The following is a 25820-nucleotide window of genomic DNA, read 5'->3' on the forward strand; positions in this document are numbered from 1 at the left end:
GGGGAGCCAGGCCTAGTCAGTGGGTGGGCTTATGCACTCTCAGGCGAGGGGCACAGTTGCACCCCTGCGCAGTATGTGAAATCCATAGATTAGAGCCCAATTAATGTATTTAAAATTGACTGATTTCCTTCTATGTACTCCGTAAAATGGTTGAAATTGCTGAGTTGATATTATTTTGCGATTAGAGATGCAGCTGTAAAGGGTACAACTTGAGCATCTCCAGAGATCTTGCTAGGGTTTCTGAGGATGCGTATTGTGCATGTTAATTAAGCCAATGTGAAATTAAATGGCTGCCAAGTTAGCGGTGTGCTCACTAGTGTCCGCCCTTCTGCAAGTGACATCTGTGCTGGTTTAGTGGTATGGACGATGCTTGAGTAAGGTGTCGTGGTATATCTGGTCAATTCGAGCTCTGGTTAAAAAAAAAAGGGACAACACGACACACACACACACACACATTTATGACAACATCCAAGACCAGCCTGCCTTGACTATAGTCCCTTACAGACAAAGAACTTCTGCGCAAGACAAAGTTACAGCGCAGAACTTTTATTTAGAGGTAAACGATGGTTAAAATTACATTAAAATATAAAATTTGAATGGGCAAGTCTTTGAGGGGGATCAATGCTGGGAGGGCACAGAGGCGCCCCCCCCTCCCCAGAGCCCCCCCCACCAGAAACAGAAAACAGGGAAGAGATCTACAGCTACAAAATTGAAATGGAGTTTTAAAAGAGCGTCAAAATAAGTGGGATTAGCTGGGTCACTCAGATGTGTATAAAAAAGGAGACAAATGCAGTTTGTTAATGTGAAAACCCTCCATCTGAGAGGTCCTCATTTCATCAGTGGTAAAGCTCTTTCCATTTCTCTATAGGAGTTCAGATTTTGCTGTAACGTCTTCCTGCAGTTTTGAAAAAGTGAACAAAAACGTCCTTCAAAAATAATGCAGCCACCACATTTCTTGTTCTACTATTACATATACAGTATATATATTTATATATATAAATACATACATAAATATCTTACATGTACAACCAATTTGAAAAAGGGAAAAGAAAGAAAATGTAAGGACTTTTGGGGGTGAGGGAAGTTGGAGAAGGAGGGTTATGTTTGGGCAGTGTGTTTGTGTTTAGCTTCACACACAGAGCCTTAAGGATGAGTAGGACAGACTCCCCTAGGTGCCACCACAGTGCCCTTCAGTTGGCCCAGTAAGGGCTGCCATAGCTGGACTTGTTGCCCTGGCTCTTCTGTTGCATGCTGCTGGACTGGTTGCGCTGACCCGGACCACCCTGCAGGGGGGGGGCACACATACACCCAAGTCAATAGGGCGGGTTTCAATTGACCCACGTTTATTCGGCTAAAACATGTGTAAAGGAAACGACAGCTACAGGAGAAACATTCTACAAGATGAACCTTTTTATCCGTCCGACAGGTGGATTTTTAATTTGGTCCAACTTCACTGCGAGAAAATGCTGGGAACTGTTTTGAGTAAATGATTGACAAATAGTTGTCGGACACAAATATATGTGGGGCACGCGATGTCATCATGTAACTATAAAGCTCCACTCCACATTCAATTCTAAATGCCTACTGCTTGCTAAATCAATTTTACAACTATAAAAATAGTGTTCCTTGCAGGACAAGGATTATCTAGACTTTCAAGAATGCCTGAATTGTGTCGACCTTGCTTTTCTGGTTGGGCTAGATGCAAGTTTCACCATCCAATTATTTAAAGACTAGTCTACAGGAGTGCTAGTTGAGCCATGGAGGCATGGTACAGCTCCCCAGGAGACCATGCATATGGTGTTCATTAACAGCATGTGGAGAATACAAGTCTACGGTGTTACCTGTCCATCTTGGGCGAGGTGATGGTGCAGCATCTGGGAGTGGGGCTGCTGGTGGGCAGGCAGGATGTGGAGGAAGGGGGCTGGGGCGTAACCGGGGGCACCGCCGGGGTTCAGGGGGCCTGTGCCCCCTAGGGCAGACGGCAGGCTGAAGGGAGGGGGGGTTCCCGTGTGGAAGCCCTGCTTATCAAAAGCCTGGGGGGGGGCAGAAGACCATCATTATATTATGTCATGACTGAGTATAATCCTGAACCTATCCTTATGATTCAATTCTGTGGTACTGAGGGTTGTGTGCTCCTCGATCAGACAGCTTTGCCATTAACCACAATTAATCCAACCAGCCGTTTAAATTGAAGTATATTCGTTATTCTCAGACATGACTTAGCTGAAACGCCCAACAGCAACAACTGAACACCAGGTGTGGACTGACTCACCTGTGTCTTGCTGTACATTGAAGCACCCATTTCAGGCACCCCTCCACTGCTGCCCGAGCCGGACAAACCTGGAGCTGTGAGCGAGAGGACACATCAAACATGTCAGTTTGACCCTGTGAGGTGGCACGGCGCTAGTAGGCAATGTTCAACATTTCTAGTGAGGGGGTTCACCATTTCAAGAGTTAGTAGTGAGTGAGGTAGTATTTCTTAGTAGTGAGGAAGGTGTTTCAGAACAGTAGTAGTAAATCACGGCGGATAACAGTGAAGGAGGCGGGGAGGGGGAGGGGGTGCGTCCTGGGGCAGCCGAGTTCATTGAGTGTACCTTTCCCTGGGCCGCTGCCAGCTGATTTGGCCTGTGACTGGGCAGAGCCTCCGTACCCTCCCTTACTGTACTCCCCCGCGTGGCCCTGAGACAGGTCGTCAAAAGCTGAGAGAGGAATGGAAGAGGACCAGGAGGACCGAGTGAAGTGGAGGGGGGAGAGTAAAAAATAAATAAATAAATAAAAAAAGACAGCAGAGGAAGGGGGAGAAGAACCGAGAGAGAGAAGCAATAAGGTAACTGGCTAGAATAGCATGTGAACAGCGACTATATCCGGCAGAGGGGGGGGGGGCGGGGGGGGCATGCTCGCTAAGCAAGATCTCCCTCTCAGCCACGTACAAAACAGACACACACACGGTCTGATTTCAGGTCATCCTCTCACACATACCTGTTCCATACGTGTGCTGGCCGTAGCTGGGCTGATGCTGTTGGTGGTACTGGCTGGAGGGGTTCCCCAGGCCCATGTTGGGCTGCTTGGCCGAGGCCGGAGGCACAAAGACGGCGGGGCCGTACTGGAAGGCGTTGGGCACCCCGGGCATGCCAGCGTAGTAGGGCAGGCCGGTGTAGCCGTAGCCAGGAGGCAGAGGGGGGTTGAGGAAGGCCTGGTTCTGGTTCTGCTGGCCCTGGCCTTGGCTCTGAGCTTGGGGGGGCTGCGAGGATGGGCCCTGTGAAAGGCTGGTGGGGGGAGCCGGGGATGACGAATCCCCTCGGCCAAACTTGGTCGCTTCACCTAAACAAGAGAGAGAAGAGATGGTGATCGATATGAAAAAAAGGCAAATGCATAGGAGGGAATGAGAGCCAAAATGGGTTTATGTTCCTGGGAATTTATCTATAATTCTTTTTTTTTTTTTTGATGTGTAGTATTATTTTTAACTTTTACTTTATTTGAAAGCTAATCGAGTACTGAATACAAAAATCTAGTTTTCTAAACTGAAAACATTAGAAACTAGCCTTCGTATCCAATCAACTAGCTAAATGTTTGGATTCGAATACTAGCCACTTCTCTTATCTCCTGGATAGAAGGCCGGACCAAAGACTAAGAAAGCTGGATGTGGAGGTCCTGGGCTGGCATGGTTACACACGGTCTGCGGTTGTGAGGCCGGAGATGGTGCGGTTTGCACAACGCATCACAGGGGCAAACTACCTGGCCTCCAAGACACATGCAGCACCCGATGTCACAGGAAGGCCAAAAAGACGATCAAGGACAACAACCACCCAAGCCACAGCCTGTTCACTCCACTACCATCCAGAAGGCGAGGTCAGTACAGGTGCATCAAAGCTGGGACAGAGAGATTGAAAAACAGCTTCTATCTCAAAGCCATCAGACTGTTAAACAGCAATCACTAGCACAGAGAGGCTGCTGCCTACATACAGACTTGACCACTTTAATAAATGGAACACTAGTCACTTTAACATTATTAAAGTGGCATTGTTTAAAGTATCTTACATTGCTCATCTCATATGTATATACTGCACCTTATACCATCTATTGCACCTTGCCTATGCCGCTGGGCCATCTCTCTCACACACACACACACACACACACACACACAATCCCTTCCCTCCACAGGCACACGCACAGCAGGGTAGCCTAGTGGTTAGAACGTTGGACGAGTAACCGAAAGGTTGCAAGTTTGACTCCCCGAGCTGACAATTTAACCCACTGTTCCTAGGCCGTCATTGAAAATAAGACTTTGTTCTTAACGGACTTGCCTAGTTAAATAATATATATATACACACATTCTTAATCCATCTCTTTAGATGTGTGTAGTTGTTGAGAATTGTTAGATATTACTGGACTGTCAGAACTAGAAGCAGAAGCATTTCGCTACACTCGCATTAACATCTGTTAACCATGTGTTTGTGATCAATAAGATTTGATTAGTTGATGTAGTGACAAATTCTCTAAAATAGCGGAGGCGGCTTATGGTAGAGAAATGAACATTAAAATTCTCTGGCAACAGCTCTGTTGGACAATCCTGTAGTCAGCATGCAAATTGCACACTCCCGCACAACTTGAGACATCTGTGGCATTGTGTTGTGTGACAAAACTATGCACATTTTAGAGAGGCCTTAATAAAATGTATCGTCTCCAGCACCTGTGTAACGATCATGCTGTTTAATCAACTTCTTGATAATCCATCCACCTGACAGGTGTGGCGTATCATGACAAAGGATAAATGCTCACTAACAGGGATGCATGCATGTGTGCACAAACAAATGCGTGCACAATGAGCAAAATAAAACGTGTGTATGTAAGGAAATTCCAGCTCATGAAACATTAGTCCAACACTTGTTGCATTTATATTTCTGTTCAATAGATTAACCTCTATGCCACACCCTCACCAACACACATTTGGAAGACTAACATCCATGTTGACTCACACAAGTGCTCTGTGGCTGCCGACTTAACTTGCTGGACTGGCTGAACTTTGTGCAACAGGTAAATGCTCCCACCCACAACCGTGGACAACACACAAAACGGACCTTATTATCACTGGCGATGTCACCGACTTGGCTGTCATCGAGCGAGGCGTCTCTGACCGCAAGGTTGGCGACACACCGACCGCTCCAACTCCTCTCCACCAACTAAAGGGCACCATTAAATTCCGCGACCTGAGGAAACTCAACCCATTCCTCTTTCAGGAACACATCCAGCCCACCTTTGAGTCTGACTGTAGTGAGCGGGCCCTTGAAGACATGGTCAATCTGTATAACAGCACTCTCACGTATACCCGGAACATCCTTGTGAAGTAACGTGCCAACGCTCGCCTCCTTGGTTCACACAGTCCCAATCACAGATCTATTGTCTGGGGCTAAGTAAACCTCACCTTTCATGTAATAACGTCATGACCATCATATTAGGAAAAGAGGATCATTTTTTACATGTACTGTGAGTTTAACCAATCCCTTGCTTAGGGGATCCCCAGGATCATTTTTATGTAGGACTGAGCAGCTCAGTTCCTGGTGACTTTAAAAAAAAAAGTTTTATAAAAGGGACATTCTACTCCAAAAACGAAAATAAATTAATGCAGACACCACCTAAAATATAATTTCCACCTCTAGAAATGTGCCCAATAACATGTAAAACTTGTTAATTCATTGTAACATATTGGACCATGTGCACATAGCCTATGCGTGACCTATAATATCAAATGTGCTATGAGCAATAAGCATTATTTATCACCTGTCGCCCAACCGATGAAGCATCATGGCTATAAAATGTACATAGGCTGAAGCATATCTGCAATTACCCCATTGGACACTACATCCTGATTGTTATTATAAACATAAATCATTATTCACTTTAAAATATATATATATTTTGTTTATATTGTTTTTAAGCAACGCTGCTCTCAAAACGGTTTTCCCGTGACCCCATTAAGAATGGTTGTGCATTGGACTGCTTGTCCAATGGCTCTCGCAAGGAATATTTAGCTAGGATAGAACACACAAGCCGACTAGGTAAATAGGTCAACTATTCTACTACGGGGTTGTCTGATTTTGTTTTAATAACATTACATTGCAAAAACAGTAGCACTGGAAAGTGCCACCCTGAGTGATAAAGCACAGGCTTTGAATGACTTCGCCAGCCGCTACAGGAGGGTACACACCGCTGTCTGAGGTGAGCGCATTATAACATTTAACTCCCATCTTAACATCGGACGGTCATTAACCAATCACTCGTGTCAGTTCAGTGCACATTCATTTGGTGAGAACATATTCATTTCGTAGAACAGACACGCTTCTGGCTATTAGGATAAGTCACCTCCAAACGCTCTCCCTGACCATGCACCTCCATCATTGGGAACTTTTTTGTATTTTCTTAAATACCGGCCATAAAAGCCACTTCTACAGACTATTTTTCACAGTCCTAGTCCCAGTGTATTTAACACCCATCCCACTACTCCCATTTTACCTGCCTTCATTCTAAATACATATTATTTTTATTGTCTAATGTTTTTCCCCCACAGTAGAGTTGAGATAACTCACGAAAAGCGATATACAAATTAAATGTATTCTTAAATAGGAAGTATGAATCGTTCCATCGCGGGATGGGGCTGAATCAGACATTTGTTCAATTCATTAGAGGAGATGGGAGATTCAGTCATTGAGGTGGTCCACATATTAAGATTCAGCTATGTGCTTGTAACCATCATCATCTCCATATTATGGTGAACACACAAGAAATGGTTCTGGCCTCAGAGTTTGGTGCATTTGTAAAGGAGTGTGCAACAAGCGTTACCTGAGTATGGATTGTTGGCTAGCCCATCTCTGCCAGGCATCGTTGCCGGTGTACCAGGGAATGTGACTCCATAGTAGTCCTACACAGGGATGGAGAAACACACCAGGTTAAATGAGAGACGGAAGGAGAGAAAACTAACATCACCAAATAAAATCAGATTCCACACAGGAGATGGGAGATTGTCATTGAGGTGGTCCACATATTAGGATTCATCTATGTGCTTGTAACAACCATCATCATCTCCATATTAAGACGGGCACAACAGACAATATTAATCATTAACATGTATTTATGCCTGGTCTATTAAAACTACATCTAAACCAGAGACCATACCAGAATCCATCTGGGAAAACAGAAATGTGTGCTGCATTGCTCTTCATCGACACAAGGGATGTTCCATGTGTGAAAGGTCACTCACCATAGGCAGACGAGACTGAAGCATCTGCAGGTCCTCATAGCCATAGATCTGCTTTAGAGCAGGACAAAGACCAAATGAAAACAGGTCCTTTGATACATCTCAACTGAAATAGTCAACCATAACTCGCTAAGCAAGAACCAATGGCGGGCTAGAGAGAAAGGCGAGAGCGAAATGGATGGGAATTCATGGAGACAAAACAAACAAAAAAAACAGCGCAAGGGCGCACAAGAGGAAAAAGAGGGGTAGCGTAGTTACCGGGTATGCAGGAAGCAGGCCTCCAGGGCCCATAATGTACTGATTGGCCAACAGAGGGGGCACTCCTTGGGCCAGGTTAGGGGGGGGTTTGCCTGTGGAACATCAGAATGAGAGAGGAAGAGGAGTCAAAAATTACACTGGTCACAACGGTCAAATAAGCAGAGGGAGTAGGACAGGGTCTCCCCAAACTCTGTCCCCGGGATCCCGGTTTGTTTTTTATCTAACACCACACAGCCAATTCAAATGATCAACAGTTGATTAGTTGGTTATTATAATCAGCTGTGTAGTGCTAGGGCAAAAAACTAAATGTGCACCCCTTGGGGTTCCGGGGACAGAGTTTGGGAAACCCTGGAGGAGAACCATTAAGTGACCGTAACAAACCTATGTGTGACGGCAGGGTTCTCCTGGACTCACCCGAGGTGGTGGTCAGCAGAGGTTGGGCGGTGCGCCCAGCGGGTGAGAGGGCGGCGTTGCCAGTCAGACCAAGTCCTCCGGGGCCGTGCATCATGCCATTGGAGCTGCTAACAGCGGCGTTGATCGAAGGGCCCGAGGAGGAGAAGGCGTGGAGACTGCTGTTCTCCTCACTGGTCATCTGTATGGTAGGGTGGGGAAGAGTTAGCCTGACAGAAGCTTAGCTTTAAAATCGGTTGCCCTTTTCCTCTCCAGCGTCTGTGCTTATTTAACATTAGTCCCTCGGCGATCAACAACCATAGACACACACCGTCTAGGAAGTGTTTTACGTTAGCCCAAGAAGAGGTGGTGCTTACCGTGAGGGAGGAGCTAGTGGAGAGGGCAGATCCTGACGAGTATGTACTGGTCACATGACTGGAGAGAGCAGCAGAGAAAACGGGTAACGTTAACCCAATGAGTCCCACAGTAAAGCAAGTGCATTTGACCTCTAAACCCCTTTTAACCCCCTAGAATCCCCCCCCAAAATTTAAGCTAGAGATATTTTTTTGCATTTGATTCGTCTCAATCCACCGCATCCGCCGCCGTCGCACGGTGGCAGAGCTAAAGCGGTGTTTGACTACAAAATCTGTAGTGTCCGAACGGTTTGGTCTACAAACTTATGACCCCCTCTATGTAAAGACGATTCTCACGAACACGTGTTCTTCGTTTTGCTCTACGACCCACACAAGAGTCTTGGGACTCGTCTGAAGTCGGTACAGCGGACCTGCCAACTTGTCTGTAGCGTCCGAACAGTTTGGGATGCACACTAATATGACCACTCTGAAAAGGTGACTCACGAACATGTTGGTTTTGTTTTAGGAACCCACAGGCCTCATCTGATGGTCCCCCGGTACCAGTTTAAAAAACATATATGAATTGAAGTATATGGAGACTGTTTAGTGCCAAAATAAAAAAGGTTACATCCATTAAAAAATATATTTTAAAAATCCACATACACCACCAGTCAAAAGCTTTGACACACCTACTCATAAGGGCTTTTCTTTATTTTTTACTATTTTCTACATTGCAGAATAATAGTGAAGACATCAAAACTATGACATAACACATGGAATCATATAGTAACCCCCCCCCCCCCCCGCAAAAAAAGTGTTAAACAAATCAAAATAGATTTTATATTTGAGATTCTTCAAAATAGACACCCTTTGCCTTGATGACAGCTGTGCACACTCTTTGCATTCTCTTCAACCAGCTTCACCTGGAATGCTTTTCCAACAGTCTTGAAGAAGTTCCTACATATGCTGAGCACTTGTTGGCTGCTTTTTCCTTCACTCTGCGGTCCGACTCATTGTTGGTGGTTGAAGATTTCCCTCTAGTGGTGTGGGGGCTGTGCTTTGGCAAAGTGGGTGGGGTTAGATCCTTCCTGTTTGGCCCTGTCTGGGGGTGTCCTCGGATGGGGCCACAGTGTCTCCTGACCCCTCCCGTCTCAGCCTCCAGTATTTATGCTGCAGTAGTTTATGTGTCGGGGGGCTGGGGTAAGTTTGTTATATCTGGAGTACTTCTCCTGTCCTATTCGGTGTCCTGTGTGAATCTAAGTGTGCGTTCTCTAATTCTCTCCTTCTCTTTCTTTCTCTCTCTCTCTCGGAGGACTTGAGCCCTAGGACCATGCCCCCAGGACTACCTGACATGACTCCTCCTTGCTGTCCCCAGTCCACCTGCTACTCCGTGCTGCTACTCCAGTTTCAACTGTTCTGCCTTATTATTATTATTATTATACGACCATGCTGGTCATTTATGAACATTTGAACATCTTGGCCATGTTCTGTTATAATCTCCACCCGGCACAGCCAGAAGAGGACTGGCCACCCCACATAGCCTGGTTCCTCTCTAGGTTTCTTCCTAGGTTTTGGCCTTTCTAGGGAGTTTTTCCTAGCCACCGTGCTTCTACACCTGCATTGCTTGCTGTTTGGGGTTTTAGGCTGGGTTTCTGTACAGCACGTTGAGATATCAGCTGATGTACGAAGGGCTATATAAATACATTTGATTTAATTGGCGTATCGCTGCAGAATGCTGTGGTAGCCATGCTGGTTAAGTGTGTCTTGGAGTGTCACCAGCAAAACACCCCCACACCTCCATGCTATACGGTGGGATTTACACATGCAGAGATCACCCATTCACCACACGCAGGTCAGAACCAAAAATCTCAAATTTGACCAAAAGACATCTCAGACTGGCAAATAAAAAGAAAAGATTAAAGATTGTTATTTTGCCTGCCAGTCAGATATGGCTTTTTCTTTGCAGCTCTGCCTAGAAAGCCAGCATCCCGGAATCCCCTGTTTACGTTGAGAATGGTGTTTTGCAGGTACTATTTAATGATGCTGCCAGTTGAGGACTTGTGACATGTCGGTTTCTCAAACTAGACACTAATGTACTTGTCCTCTTGCTCAGTTGTGCTCCCACTCTTTCTATTCTGGTTAGAGCCAGTTTGTGCTGTTCTGTAAAGGGAGTAGTACTCAGCGTTGTACAAGATCTTCAGTTTCTTGGCAATTTCTCGCATGGAATAGCCTTCATTTCTGAGAACAAGAATAGACTGACGAGTTTCAGAAGAAAGGACTTTGTTTCTGGCCATTTTGAGCCTGTAATCGAACCCACAAATGGGTATAAAGGAGCGTTTTATTGCTTCTTTAAAACAGCAGAACAGTTTCAGCTGAGCTAACATAATTGAAAAAGCATTTTCCAATGATCATTTAGCCTTTTAAAATTATAAACTTGGATTAGCTAACAATGTGCCATTGGGACAAAGGAGTGATGGTTGCTGATAATGGGCCTCCTTTGTAGATATACTGTAAAAAAAAAAAAAAAAAAAGCAGTTTCCAGCTACAATAGTAATTTACAACATTAATGTCTACACTGTATTTCTGATCAAGTTGATGTTATTTTAAAATGGACACATTTTTGTTGCTTGTCTTTCAAAAACAAGGACATTTCTAAGTGACCCCAAACTTTTGAACGGTCGTGTATATATACTGTATTTCATACCATCTATTGCATCTTGCCTCTGCCGCTCTGTCATTGCTCATCCATATATTTTTATGTATATATTCTTATTCCATTCCTTTAGATGTGTGTGCATTAGGTAGTTGTGGAATTGTTAGATTACTTGTTAGATATTGCTGCACTGTCAGAACTAGAAGCACAAGTATTTTTCTACACTCACAATAACATCTGCTAACCATGTGTATGTGACCAACAAAATTAGATTTTGATTTGAAATATATTTTGATTTGTTCAACACTTTTTTGGTTACTACATGATTCCATATTTTTTATTTCATAGTTTGTCTTCACTATTATTCTATAATGTAGAAAATAGTAAAAATAAAGAAAACCCATTGAATGAGTAGGTGTTCTAAAACTTTTGATGTGTAGTATATACGTTTCCTGATCTCTCAAATCTCATACAGACACTGTAAAGGGTGGGGGGGCGACTCTGTTCCATGTCGTGAATCTTATTCAATGAGTTTGTATGAGTTAATAGCAGTAAGACCAAACAAATTTTTTAATCAAATATATATTTATATATATTTTTAATACTTCTAGATTTCTTAATTAAAAATCAAGTAGTTAAATTATTCTTGGTGTGACCTTTTTAAAGCAATTCCATATAGCTTGGTAGGCTTAGACTGCAGCGAGTTAAACATTGTGTGTTTGGATTTGTCCATTTCTTCTGCAGCCGTAGACACCATTAGTTTGTGTGATTAACACTAGAGCACTGTTTGAGACAATGGTGGACCCCAGAGGGGCCCAGGTCTTAAATTATTATTATTTTTTAAAGGCTGTTACGTCCAAATGGTTTGAGCTCAAAACCGAGACTCACAAACATGCTTTGCCCGATGACCCTCACAAGCTATACAAGAGTCATTAGAAGGTAAGGACTTCTTCTAGACAGATCACAGGAAATCCCAGGCCAGTGTTCATAACACTGTAATAAGCTCACAGTTGCTGTCACAAACACCAAACAGTTGTCACTGATTAGTTGAATATTCATTTCCCAGCAAACAAACAATCTATACTTACAGCATTCATATAAATTCATTTTTATCAGGTTGGTTTGGTGGATCTTATTTTTTCCAATTGACATTAGTCAATAAATCTCATGAAAGCCACTGTTTATGTCAAATTGTGTGGTCTACTTGTAGCCCTGGTTGTCCCTGAAAATAAAATGGTAAAACACTTCATTGTGAGGCTAAATATAAGGGCTGGACATGCAGATAAATGAAAGGACAATGTTTCCTGGGGTCTCAGGACTGAGAGGGTTAAAAAGGGTTGAACCAACCGATAACAAGGACTTCAATTCTACCGAGTCAACACGGGAGATTCAGTCATTGAGGTAGTCCATATATTAAGATTCAGCTATGTACTTGTAAATATTATCATGAGAATGACTAGGGGGTGAGTTATGGACTTACCTGCTGAGGGATGGCAGGGGGGCGGAGTGGGAGGGCATGGGGGCCGGGGAGGGAACATGGTGGCCACTTTCACTGCTCATGGGGGGCGACTCTGGCTTTTGGGTACGAGAGGCCAATGTCGTTGCTGAGAAAGAAGAGAGAAACCGACAGATAAGCAAGCACGCTGGACTCGTTTTTTTGTCTTAAAACATGAACTAAGAAAAACTTTTTCCTTCAAAAGGGTTTCTGTTTTTGTCAACCACAAATTCTCATGGGTACTTACAGTCCTGTGGGCCCTGTGTCCTCATGCCACAATAGCCATTCTGTGAAAGAAGACATTGACACTCAGAGGACCATCTGATTTCACTAACAATGATACAGGACGTATCAGTGGCCACAAGCCTTTTGAAAGGGTGTTCTTGGGCATATCGTGCTGTTACATTAAAGCTCTAGTAATCTTAGAATCACGCTTAGAGTCTTGAAAATGTCCATTGACCATAGGAGATTCAGTCATAGAGGTATTCCACATAATAATCAGATATGTGCTTGTAACCATCATTATCTCCAGGTTTACGAGTGACAAGTCAGAGACCGTGTCTATAGTGTGGGTTACTCACGGTGAGGGGGGCGGAGGGGGCGTCTTTGCTCTGGGAGTAGCCCAGGTGCGAGGGCAAGCTCCGCGGAGGGCCACTGTCCACTCTGCTAGACGAGGGGTTGGAGGAGGGCGGAGCGGCACTGGGGAGACCCAGGGAGGGGGAAGGCGTCGCACTGGGCAAGCCCAGAGACGGGGAGGGGAAACTGGGGTCCGACACAGGAGGCATGGATGGCAAGCTGCCCAGGGGCTCACTGCAAACAGAGGGAAGAGCTAGTGTGAGACAATTTCACCTTGGCCTGTACGCTCACACAACAGTGAGACTAATTAGGCTAATTATTTTGTATTTATTTGAAACACACCTGGCAGGTCCAGGTTTTGAGAACAAGCTAATCTGGGGTTGAGGTACGGCTGTGGAGGCCGGCTCCCTGGCAGACTCGGCCTGTTGGCCCATGTCAGTCACACTGGGCTCAGAGCCAAAGTCCAGAGCCCCAAACTGCACGTTGAGACCAGACACGTCTGCCGAGCCTGGCATCTCCACCGCAGACGAGGGGATCTGAGGAGAGAAAGCGAGAGACGTAAAGAAAGGGGGTGAGGGACATTCACACATGAAATCACATCAATGTACATACGCTATTCACAGTGTGATTAATGAGCACACTGACATTTCAGGCCCAATGTGTAAGAGCATGCAAAGTTACTCACTACTTGTAGATGTTTACAAATAGAGAAACAAACACTCCTTGTATGTACACTTTGAGTGAGCAGGCAGCCTCTATTCCCACACACACGTTTCCTAACCTTGGAGGGAGGTGGTACTCTGCGTCTTTGGGTCTTGATCTGCCTCTGTGGGGGTTCAGCCATGGGGGCCTGGTGGTCGAGAGCCAGCTTGACCCCGGGGGAAGGCCCGTCTCTGGGAGGCGGGGGCCCGGCGTCGTAGTGGCCGTGGCCTGGGGGAGTGGGGACTGAGGGGGGAAGAGACAGAGGCTCTGCCTGGGGCAGAGAGCTCTGCTGGGCCTGCTGCTGCCGCTGGGCCAGTTTGCTGAGGACAGGGGATGGTTCCGGCTGCATCTTCAGATCCACTGGAGAAGACCGAGAGAAACCGACAGAAGGGTTTATGGTGGTATTGGGAGTACAGTAAATACATGCATGAAAAACTTATGCCAGTATGGCTGCTGGTCTGAAATTGCCACCCTTCTCCTTCAATGTTTGCGCCACCACCGCTACACTGCTTACAGACTCATCAGACCTGGAGTTAGGACCCAGGGGATTGGACTAAGGAATTAATAGGGCCCGGATATGTGCGGCAGCTTTTACAACAGAACTCTGACTTAAGGTTGGGGGGGGGGTGCAATTTGAGGACAGAAGGAGATTCAGTCAGCGGTAATCCACATTAAGTTTCCGCTATGTGCTTGTAACCACCATCTCCTATTCGACAAGCCGATAGAAAATGACGTACCCACACTTGAAACTTGATTTCCGTGTGATAGTACCTGCGTGTGTCTTAAGTTGAGAGGTTGGAACTGGGCCATGCTCCACTCTTGGGGCCTTGAATTCGCTTGCGGAAATGGGCGAGGGGACTTCAACTGCAGGTGGACCGGATTCTTTGGCGACACTGCCGTTGCCCGCTGTGACCAGCTGCTGATTGGGCCGCGGGGCGAGCCGGGGCCCGTTGAGCTGCTCTGGTATCCTGACCTCATCCGGGGCCGGCTTGGGCCCACTCAGAGTCCCAAAACCAGAGCCCAGGACTGAGGACTGTCGTGGGGGGAGAGAGTTGATAATGTGAGTCTGAAAGCATTTCCAGGCGTCTAAATTCACTTGAGAGCATAATACTAGTGTGTATGTATAAGAATATGAATGCGTGTAACCATGTTACGGGCATGCGTTCGGCTGGCTGCCTCACCAGGGCGGCGGGGGCGTAGCTGTTGGCGGCGGCACTGGCATAGCTGTGTGTGGCGGTGCGAGTGCCATTGTGATGGGAGTTGGTGAATACCAGGCTCTGACCCCCGAGGCCCTCGGCGGCGGGGGGCTCCATGCCACCTAGCTCAGCCTCCACGCCGCCCGTCTTGGGCAGCAGCAAGCCTAAGTCCACACTACAGAGGGGGATAAAACAACCAGCAGTTTACAATGGGACACTGAATGCAAAGTGTTGTGTTGTACCCAGATACTGCTTTGTCACGATTAGATATCACTTCAATTTACTTATAATGCGTCTCATTTATATCTCAATGAGAAGTTGAGCAGAGTGAGAATGTAATGGAAAAATAATGTACTTATAGGACAGAAGGAGATTCAGAGATTGAGGTAGTCTACATATTACGATTCAGCTATGTGCTTGTAACCATCATCATCTCCATCATTTGTAAGGCCGGTACAGAGAAACACATACCAACCCCAGCCAATGTACTTTTTTGTTTGTATGGTGAAAATTCGTGCTAGCAGGGAGAGCCAGAGGTACTCGAGTATTTCATGGGTGTAAAGTGCGCTTTACTGTGGTGAGCATTAGATTGGAGCCCTTACTTGTGTCCAGGCGTGATGTGGTTTGCAGAGGCAGTGAACACTTTGGTCTCAGACAGCTGTTGATAAAAACAGAAACATCAGGAAGAGAACCTTTGTTGTGTGTGTCTGTGTGTGTGTATCCACTGCAATATAAAGCCAAAAGTGGCAAACACTTACATCCTCATTCCAGTCTTCCGCAGCCCAGTCTTCTAAGGTGCCTCGCCATGTTCCTCCTACGCGGGTCGGGGACAGTAGGGGTACATAAGTTAGACACGCCTTCATGCCTGGCCTACTCTGGCTAACAGAGCTCAATCAGCACAATAAAATCTGGGTTGTGTTCAATAGGGCGCCTCCTAAAGAAAACGCATCACAACGGAAAACAAAAAAAAGTGTTTCTTATTGGACAAATGTAGGTAGTCCCTTCCTGTGTTCTTCCCGTATGAACACAGCCCTTGTTGTTAACTACTACACTTTAAAGCTCTAAAACATGTAACTTGTAACAACTTGTAAAGGAGTGGGCCTTCATTTCACACCTCAGGGAAACCCAGTTGGCCATCTAAAAATCAACTGGCGTGCCAGAAAGGTCTCACCTGTTCCATCGTCGATCCCCTCAGTTTCCCAGGTTTCCTGGCGAGACGCGCCCGAGTTGGCATTGTAGTCAGCAGGGTTGAAGAGTCTGGAGGCGAAGAGGGGTTGTGTAGGGGTTCGTCTGTGTGTTATCATTAAGTCGACATTATTCAGCAATGCTACGATACAGTGAAACAGCCACCCACACACTAAAGACTTCCTGGATACCGGGCTGAATAGACATGAACAGCAGGAGACAAACGGGTGGGCTCTCCTGTATAGGTTTTTTCCAACTCACCCCATCCCCTGAGAGGAGAACCGGCTCCCACCAGCTGCTCTTCCTCTGCCGCGACCCCCCAACCCTAAGGACACACGCAGACACACGTCTGACCTCTGCTGCAAGACACACAAACCTCTGTCTAATAACCACACGTGAAGTATGCGAGTTAAAAAAAAAAAAAACTGATATACGTTTTCCGCCCACGTCTGATATGTTGCTTCAAAAACACACAAGCATAGGTTAGAGGGGGGCATGTTAATAACGGGCGACTTCTACGTCTATACCAGTAGAGAATTTTGAACAGACTAAAAGCCTAACGTTACTTGCTTATCAGAAATCAGTGTTTAAACTTTAGCTTGACAACAGCGACACAATTTGACAGGCTTCAGATCAGTATACGAGAGTGGGCTTCGCTTAGACAGCTGAAGTTAAAACGTATGACGAAACACATCTAGAGACAGCAACTGCCGTCATAGGCACCCCTGACCCCACCCTCACAGTATGCACGTCTGTCTTTGACTGTCCCAACCAAAACAACCCCCCCCACCCCTGGCACCCTGTCCCTAGCAGCTGCAGGACACAGTACATTTCACACGTTGTATGGCACTTGTGGTAATAGCTTGGCGACACAAATAGACACATTGCCAACTGAAATTCTACCACCACCCAACTAGACGTACAAAATGCCCACATCACATGCCATTTTGGGGAGACAAGGGCCCCGTAGAGTAGAGAGTGGGTTTGCAAAACGAAGATCAGGGAGGGTTATTGTGGAGGCTATTGTAGCGTACAGCATAGCAGTGGAATCTTTTTGTGTGGCACAGGACTCTACATTGGGAACATTTTGGTAGTATATGCGCATAAATATTTTGCTGTGTGAGCTATTTTTATTTTTTATTATTTTTATTATTCTGGGTCTTTTTATATAAAAAGTCCAAGAATATATATATTTTTTTAATTAAAAAAAAAAATTGTTCTGATAACTAGGCTTCGCTGTAGTATCCTAAAGAAAGGTGCCGGTCTTGGTTGCACCATTGCCACAATGAAAACAATTTTTTTCTAGCCCAAGATATGTCCCAAATAACCAACTCTACATATTTCCTTTTTCCATCACACATTGGCGGGCCACATTTTTCAATCCATGTCGCGGGCAATTCTAAAACTAGGTCGACTCGCGAGCTGCTAATCATTTGTTTACACGTTGTTCAGTTCTCTAGCTACTTAACTAGTATATTCTAACATTTGAGGGCACAGAAATAAAGGAAAAGGGGATATCTTCTTCAGGAGAGCAATGACCATAGCAATGAATGAGGCAGACTGATCTCTTGTAATGTTGTCAAAACTTTTTTTAAATTTTTTTTAAAAGAGTGTACAATTTTCAAAGTAAGGCAAGGATATAAACTAGTGAGGGCGCACAAAGGTGCCATTTTTCGCACCGAAACAATGCTAGAACTGCAAGAAATGTGCCTATTTTCAGAGTGAGGTCATCACAAGCCCAGCGTTTCACTAACGATGAGATACTAGGCCAAGTGTCATGATACCAAACACATCGTGATACCACAGGGTTCCCATTGCATCGAAGCTAGAGAAAGTGGCTACATTATTTTCTTAGTACCAGTAACACTCACCTCTGCCAGCAACGCCTCTACCCCTGCGACCACGGTCTGCCCCTCTATCTCCAGGACCCATTTCAAACACATTCTCCTCTGACCGCACTGAAAGGTAAGGGGGGGACACCAAAAACAAATGACATTTGTCAACACACTCGCAAAACAAAAAGAGGCGATTTAACAGTTTCCAGAACATTAAGAACACCTCTTTCCATGAGAGACTAGCTGAACGCTGTGCTCCATTATTGAGGAAACCTGTTAAATCCACTTCAGAAATCAGTGTATATGAACGGGAGGAGACGGGTTAAAGACTCATGTTTTAACCTTGAGACAATGGATTGTGTATGTGTGCCATTCAGAGGATGAATGGGCAAGACAAAAGACTTAAGTACCTTTGAAAGGGGGATGGTAGGTGTCCCTAGGGCTGTGGCGGTCATGAAAATGGACTGCCTGTCTCACAGTAATTGACCTTTAATAAACAAACACGTTTAGCTAAATCCATACACCTGGTGCCTAGGCTGAGGTATAGTTCATTTATAGCAGACAAGATATGCTTATAATTCCCATTATATTCTACGATTTTAGTTATATGAATACAAGTGAACATATAGCTGAATAAAATAGAAGGGATATTTCTCAAATGATTGCCATGGTAGTGTGCACATTGAGCGGCTATTACATGTGATGTAAAAAGTGACTTGAAACAGGTCTTAAACGCTTGATTTAGAATTATTTAACAACCTTAGTGATAAAGCGCAGAATGTCTTGGAATTCAAAATATGGGCAGCATGATGCAATTTGATGATTGATGATTTGAAAAAAAAAAAAGTCCAAGGCATTCGCTCTGTTTCTGGCCTAGACTGCACCCGCAGCCTGTCTCATTCCCAAGTGAGAATATTCTTCTCACCCATCAGATTATACTAATCAATGGAAAACAATTTCACACATTATTAACGGGCCATTATCAGGGCATGGCATTCGTATGCACCAACTTGGTAATAGCATATAGGATGCCTGTCCGGCGTTGCCAGTAGGCTACTCCGGATGTAAAGTGAATCATTGCGCATTAGGAGTTGAGAAATAAATATATTATGACTGGAAAGCTGAGATCCTCCTTTTAAGACGCCGTCAAAACTTGTCGCACGCGATTCCGTACAGCAATGTTGCGCAATGACTGGACTTGAAGTAAAATAAGTGATTCTCTATGCATCAACCAGCTGTTTGAGGAACTGCCTCTGTCTGTGCGATGGACCTATTCCTCTCAAACTCTATGCCAGGGCTCTCCAACCCTGTTCCTGGAGAGCTACCCTCCTGAAGGTTCACTACAACCTCAGATGTTTATAATCTGATTCAGTTTAGTCCAAATAGCTAACGTTGCGTTTGGCTTAGAGTTTGAAACAAGATTGACGTAAAAAATTGGATTGCTACTTTTATACGGCAGATTTTGGGTTCTAGCAAATAAAATGGTTTGTGTCATTTCTAATCCCCCTCATTCCACCTCCCCTCCCCTGATTAGTCGGACAACAATACTTCCACTTACAGCTATTTTATTCACATCTACAGCACATGCATAATGATTGCCTGATTTCCTCTTTCTGCAAGTGCTGGATTTTCACCCACAGCGGCCAATCCACCATTCAATCTTAACTCCAACCACTCAGTGTGATCTTAACTCCAACCCTCCGGTGTCCACAGTATACCATTTTGCAATACATCCCTCTGAGGGTCTTGAACCTTCCCAGTTGTAATTTTGTATTGAGCATACACCTCCATACACTTGGTGACGCGTGACAATTTTACCGTTTACAATGTCTTCATACATATTATACCCATTTTTTCTAAGAAAATGTGTTTTACCCCCTCAGTACATTTGAGTTTAGTCATATTACTTGCTGAAATATTTGATCCGCCTTACCTGGAAGATGAAGTTGCAGCCAACTCTGTAAGGCTTCATTTACACTAGCTGTTCCCATAGACTTCCAGTCATTGAGCCAACAACTATCTACTTAAAAGTGCATCTCGGCAGAAATATCTACAGTACCCGTCAAGAGTATGGACACCTACTCATTCAAAGGTTTCTATTTTTACTATTAGCAAGTTGGTTAGGCTACTCAGCGCCATTCCTTTACAGAGCAGTTTGAATGGTTACCGTGACTCGAATTTGACCACATTCGCGACTCTTGACCGTCGTTGTGGCGGTAATATGGTCACTAACAGCCCTAGGAGTCCGGCTCTCACCTTCTCGGCTACGGCTGGTTCCACGGCCCCTCCTGCTGGGACCCCCGCGGCCCCGGCTTGCCTCGCGATCCCTCTTCTCTCGGTTGTCCTTCGTCTCAGAGGGTCCTCCCTCCTTCCCGGGGCCTCGCGCCTTTTTCCCAACTGTCTCCCAGGAGGTCTGAATGACAAAGAGACGTTATTGCAAACATAACACTCAAACCTGAATAAGCAAACATGAGAAATAGGTTGTAGATTTTGGTTATGAGAATACTTTGAGAGCGCAAACTTGGGACTGACTAATAAAGTAGTTAAAGAGTCTACCTGCAATTGGAATTCATTTTTGTAGCTAAGTTAATGATGTATAGATCAACTGTCATACTCTATAAGAACCCAAAATACAAGCTAGTTTAACATCATAGTTTGTAAACAATGTAATTGTGATCAAACACTGTTTAGCAGGGCACTCCAAACCTGTCCTTGGAGAGCAACCCTCGCGTAGGTTTTCGATCCAACCTTAAGTTGTAACTAACCTGATTCAACCAGCTAATTATTAGAATCGGGTAGGCTAGATTAGGGTTGCAGCAAAGACCTACAGGACAGTAGCTCTCCAAGTGCAGGGTTGGAGAGAGCTGTTCTATATAGGCTGAAAACATGATTCAAACTATCATTTGGATCTCATGTACGGTCAGTACTAGCATCCATAACAGTCTCTAAATTTGAGAGTGGTTACACTTCTCCAGCCCCATCACTCAGCCGTTTACCAAAACAGTAGCAGGGTGTTTGCTTTGTGGAAGTTTGAACTGCAGATTGCCCCTTTAATTAGAATTAGTGTCACTGGATGTGAATTCATGTGTCAGAGCGTGGATGCATGTGAGCGCTTGCAGTGAACCTCACCGTGTCAGAGGTGCTTTCCAGCAGGAAATTGATGGCTCTGTTGACATCCTCGTTGCAGTCATGGAGGGCCACCATACACTCATCTTGGGACTTCCCAGTCACCTCAATCAGCTGTGGGAATACACACATATGATCAGCACTTGGCTGATGGTTCAAATCCCTGAGCCAGCAAGGTGGACAAATCTGCCGGCCTGCCCTTGAGCAAGGAAGTTAATCCCCCAACAACATCTCCCCAGGTGTAGAGGACAGTGATTAAAGACAGGTTGAGGCTAAACACGGAAGACACATTTCGGTTGAATTCATTCAGTTGTGCAACTGACTAGGTACCCCCTTTCCCCAAGTAGACATTTTTTTTTTTACATTTAAACTGCCATTTAATAATTATTTACAAATGTTTCCATTGAAACTACGGAAAATGGGCCTCCAAGTGGCGTAGTAGTTTAAGGCACTGCATCGCAGCCGGGATTTCCTAGTCACGTCGCACTCCAGCGAGTCCTTGTGGCTGACCTCGGGCGCCTGCGGGCTGACCTCGGGCGCCAGTTGGATTGTGTTTCCTCCAACACATTGGTGCGGCTGGCTTCCAGGTTAAGCGAACAGTGTTTCAAGGAGCAGTGCGGCTTAGCAGGGTCGTGTTTCAGAGGACACGTGACTCTTGACTCTTTCCTCTCCCGAGTCCGTAGGGGAATTGCAGCGATGGGACAAGACTGACTTCCAATTAGATATCACGAAATTGGGGAGGAAAAGGGGGTAAAAGTACAAAAGAGGAAAATGAATAAAAATCCGCTTGAATTCACAACGTAGCTGTCGGCAACAGGTTGGGTCTCACGGAGAGTTCCTCTCCGATGATTAAACATTGCAAATGTACTACCATTACTGTATCCAAACTCCACCTCCAAAAGTTGCCATTTCCTTCTCAAAGTATTGCCATACAGGACTTCGCTGCTATCGCTTGCCTTTCTCTGACACATTTTTCTAACCGTTAACGGCCCTGACAGTGGAGGAGACTCCCGGTGTGGACTCCCGGTGTGTCAACATTCGATTGTGCTAGGAATCAACTCCTAAGATTGTGTTTTTGGGACAGACCAGTTAGTTGCTGTACTTCCAGATACACAAACAAACACTTGCATATTTCATAGCAAATTAGACAGGGATGGAGTAAGAGGGGCACAGTATAGGCAGGCCGGCCACCAGGCAGAGAGCAAGAACCGTGCACTAGGCTCATCTATCGGCTATAGCCGTATCTCTCAATCCCTTGGCTTGCAACTGCAGTAAAGCAGGGCCTAATCAATGAATAGGGTAGGATATTCTAGCCGCAACAAACCGAAGACTGAACAAACTCGCATCATTAGCTAAAAGAGCGTGGGCTGTAATCATTAGTCCAAACAGTTTGGAACTAAAATGAGAGTTTCAATTGGACAAAGTGAGGTAGGTCTCGGCCGTTTAGTTTGCTTACTTCGTGATACAGAATGGGAGTAATGAATGCGACCCAGCCCGAGGGAAAGAGGTGGCACCACAGGCTGTCTTGGTAATATGCATCTGGGAATGTCTTGCATGCCTTGCAAATTCACCAAAGTATACTGAAGTTCACCTCTTCTGGTTTTATTTCAAATTAAAACATTGCGCAGGCCTTTATCGTGTAGTTAGACTAACCGAGAAAATAATATATTTTGTGATAACTGCGCTGTGATTTTCATTATGTGAGGAATTCTTTGGGGGGGGGGGGATTCTTAACTTTAAGGATCCAATTTTCATTTAAATGTTCACTGCCCTAATCGGCACGTGTGCACATAAAACAACTCAGCAGTGCCGACAAACGCACTCACAAATACAAAGAGGACACAAACAGACATGTGTGGGATGAGTGTGCATTGGTACTGTAATTAAAAATCACACAGACTGCTATACAAATGCCATGTTCACAACATCTTTCACACACTGTCCTCACCTGTTTGACCTTATCCTCAAAGTCGGCATCATTTTTGTCGTAGATCATCTGGGCAAGCCGAATCTGTTCCGCTGTGGCCTGCATTCAAAAAAAGAGTAGTTACACCCAGGTGACTTCCATTTGTTGTGTGTGTGTGATAAGACTAAGAGGCGATAGGCACATTTGAAATATGTACTTGTGATGGCAGGAATAACATGAGAAAAGATCATGCGACCCCTGGGTATGGTATAACAAAGGCTTGGTGGGACATTAAGTCAAGTTGGCCAAGATATGAGTATATGTAGCTCTCAAAAACATTCTCCATACGTAGGGTTTTCAGCGGTTACATTCACCCACGGCTGGCTCCATGTGAACTACAATTCTTATGCTGTGTCTTAACGTTTAGAAGCAGCAATAACAAATCGTTTTCAAAATGGTTTCAAACATATGCCGATATGGCCTTTATCTTTCATGTCAGCTATAAATTATCTTTCAAGTGAAAAGATGCACTTATGGTACCAGTAACATAGTAGAAAGGTGGGGGGTGGGCATAACTGATTTGAAGAAGTGCAGGCAGACATAACAGAACACTTAGAAAAAATGATTTATCTGCACACTGCAGAGCTCCCAATGCAATGGGTTAATCAAATAACATTTTTTTTTTTTTTAAATTCATTGCATCAGAGCTATAAGCGGCTACATTTTCTTAGTACCAGTAGCAGTCACCTCTGCCAGCAACCAAAAGTACACTGTACAGTGTTGATACTCTGAAATTGTGTATGAAACTCACCTGTATCTGTTTTTGTGGCTGTGTGGTTTGTGTGGTGGTGGGCAGCGCTCTGTCTCGAGTTCCTCGAGGTGGATTGCTGACCACTGAAGTCATCATATACAGTATATACAAAACAATGTATGTACAAAATAGAAAAACCTGAAACAGAACAACGGAGGGGGGAGGCAGTCAGTCAGATGGACATCATAATCATTTCAACCTCACAGGACTACTTGTACCGAGTCTTGCTTTTGTCGTCAACTTTGCCTGTGCCATGTAAGACTATAACCCTGTCCATCGCCCCTCATGTTTAAATTTAGATATGGGGGGGGGGGGGGGGCTGTTCTGGTGTCAACTTACATCTCTCACGCACACATTCAAAAACATTCTCACAAACACAGATGTAATGGTCAAACAAGCATCGCTCATACACCTGGCTACAATCAATTTTATTGAATTAAATGGCAGCTATAAGTTCTGGCAATTTATAAATAGTTTTGTTGCTCTGTTGACAGTGGCGAATGTGGATTTGAAGCTAGCGTTCAACATTATAGCAAGGCATTCAAACCACAGCGCTTAGTCCAAATCATGGGCAGTCATTTGGGATTGCCCAAAAAAGTTCAGACGTGCCAATGGTTCATGACATGTGCCCGTGAAGTTACTAAAAACTACTAACGTTTGCCAGCTAGCTAAATTAGGTATCGCTATTAACGGAATGCCAAGCGGATATATGGTCTAGCTAGCCAACTAATTTATAAATGAAGTGTGATTCTGATAATCTAATGATAGTGCGTAGCTGGTTTGCTAGCTCTCGTCTAGCTAACAAAGCAGCTGCCGTTGTTGTTGTGACAGCTGTGTTCTCTAATCGGGGTGGGTACACAAACCGGATTCGGTTAGCTAAATAGCTAAGCGTCTTTGTAATCGAGAAAAAAATAGATTTGTTAGCTAGGTTCGCTAGCTATTTCCAGAAATAATAGCATCCCAAAATTAGATTGGTTGAGCGCTTTATTATTTTGATGATTCACAGTAAAGACGATGACTTAACGTTGGCTTGCTTGCTAACGACGCGTTAACGTAGCTAGTTATAACGTTAACATTGCCAATCTATTCTTTGTTCACATGTCTAAAGTAAGCTTGAGCAAAGACCAAACTGTCTGCCTCGCTCTAATCGTTAAATAGATAACATTAACTAGCTAAAATGTTTACTAAAATTACTGTAACTATAGTAGCTAACCTCATGATTAAGCCCATAACGCCCGTTTGATAGTTAACTAAGTATGCTACCGCAGATAACTTGGTTTGCAGTCACTGTCAGAGACCAAAATAAACAATGTTGGACGGAGCTCTTTGTGTAAACGGCTAATATTAGCCAGTTAGCTAGTACCCCTAGCTAATGATTTATGATAATGGTCGCTCTTTGAGGAACAGTCGCCCATACACTGTACTCCACACACGTGGACTAATAACATTACATTAAAGAATAACATGTAACTAGCAACGTTATATATACACAAATTGTATACAATTCTACAATGTAACCCACTAGAAGGAAGTGTGGACATAGCTAGGTAGCTAGCTATTTGACCCGTGAGTTATCTGGCTAGCATGCTAGTTAGCATACATTTTTAGCATTTGAAAACGATAGCACAATGTGGAGACGCTAGAGCTAACTTAGCACTGAAGTGGCTAAGCTAACTGGCAACGTGAAATGATGGCTCGATCTATCTATTTTCGGAGTATCACTACAGTAAAATGGATCCACCGTATTTTTTTGTTTTGTTTATGATTATCATAACAAACCTTTTTCTTTCTTTACCTGCTAACACGCTTCACTCAGCCAGCAGCAGATGCCGTCACGTGACACACCGCGCCGTCGTTCAACCCCGAATAACCGAACCAGCCACTCATAACAGGTCTAGCAGATCAGGTTGTTTTACGCACTCTGCTGGTGTACGTGCTCGCTCCCGCCACCTCGGAACGCGCTGTTGATAAGTCAGTGGTTGGTTGGCCTCATTGGCATTTGATATGGATGGCTCTTGTTGGTATTATGCCACCTGCAAGCTACTTATGACGGCTCAAGGGAATCATCTTCTGTTCATCCTT

General features: G+C 44.7%; 1 protein-coding gene and 1 non-coding gene across 8 annotated transcripts; both read right to left on the reverse strand.

Annotated features, from left to right (window-relative positions):
- Positions 1-530: 530 nt before the first annotated feature.
- LOC115139791 (ubiquitin-associated protein 2-like) lies at positions 531-25619 on the reverse strand. Of its 7 annotated transcripts, none has more exons than XM_065026536.1 (27): positions 25518-25619; positions 23739-23876; positions 22970-23047; positions 21025-21135; positions 20152-20308; positions 17932-18018; positions 16322-16385; positions 16047-16132; positions 15634-15689; positions 15478-15533; positions 14861-15050; positions 14451-14712; positions 13759-14039; positions 13320-13513; positions 12983-13211; positions 12649-12688; positions 12387-12510; positions 8278-8335; positions 7892-8102; positions 7511-7602; positions 7256-7306; positions 6838-6916; positions 2980-3321; positions 2595-2699; positions 2273-2346; positions 1842-2033; positions 531-1283 (listed from the first exon to the last, which is right to left on the reverse strand). In XM_065026536.1, exons 2-27 carry the CDS (start codon positions 23832-23834, stop codon positions 1191-1193), a joined length of 3408 nt encoding a protein of 1135 aa, XP_064882608.1. In that variant the 5' UTR covers positions 23835-23876; positions 25518-25619; the 3' UTR covers positions 531-1190. The 7 variants fall into 7 exon arrangements, with proteins under 7 accessions (XP_064882608.1, XP_064882610.1, XP_064882609.1 ...); XM_065026538.1 differs by having other exon boundaries at positions 7256-7303; positions 7925-8102; positions 16047-16165; XM_065026537.1 differs by having other exon boundaries at positions 7925-8102; positions 16047-16165.
- On the reverse strand, positions 12860-12935 carry LOC115140729 (small nucleolar RNA SNORD121A). The gene has a single exon (XR_003865277.1). It is a non-coding gene; the product is annotated as a small nucleolar RNA SNORD121A (small nucleolar RNA).
- Positions 25620-25820: the final 201 nt, after the last annotated feature.

The sequence above is a fragment of the Oncorhynchus nerka genome, linkage group LG13 (genome assembly GCF_034236695.1).
Source record: "Oncorhynchus nerka isolate Pitt River linkage group LG13, Oner_Uvic_2.0, whole genome shotgun sequence".
In the NCBI taxonomy this organism is placed as follows: domain Eukaryota; kingdom Metazoa; phylum Chordata; class Actinopteri; order Salmoniformes; family Salmonidae; genus Oncorhynchus; species Oncorhynchus nerka.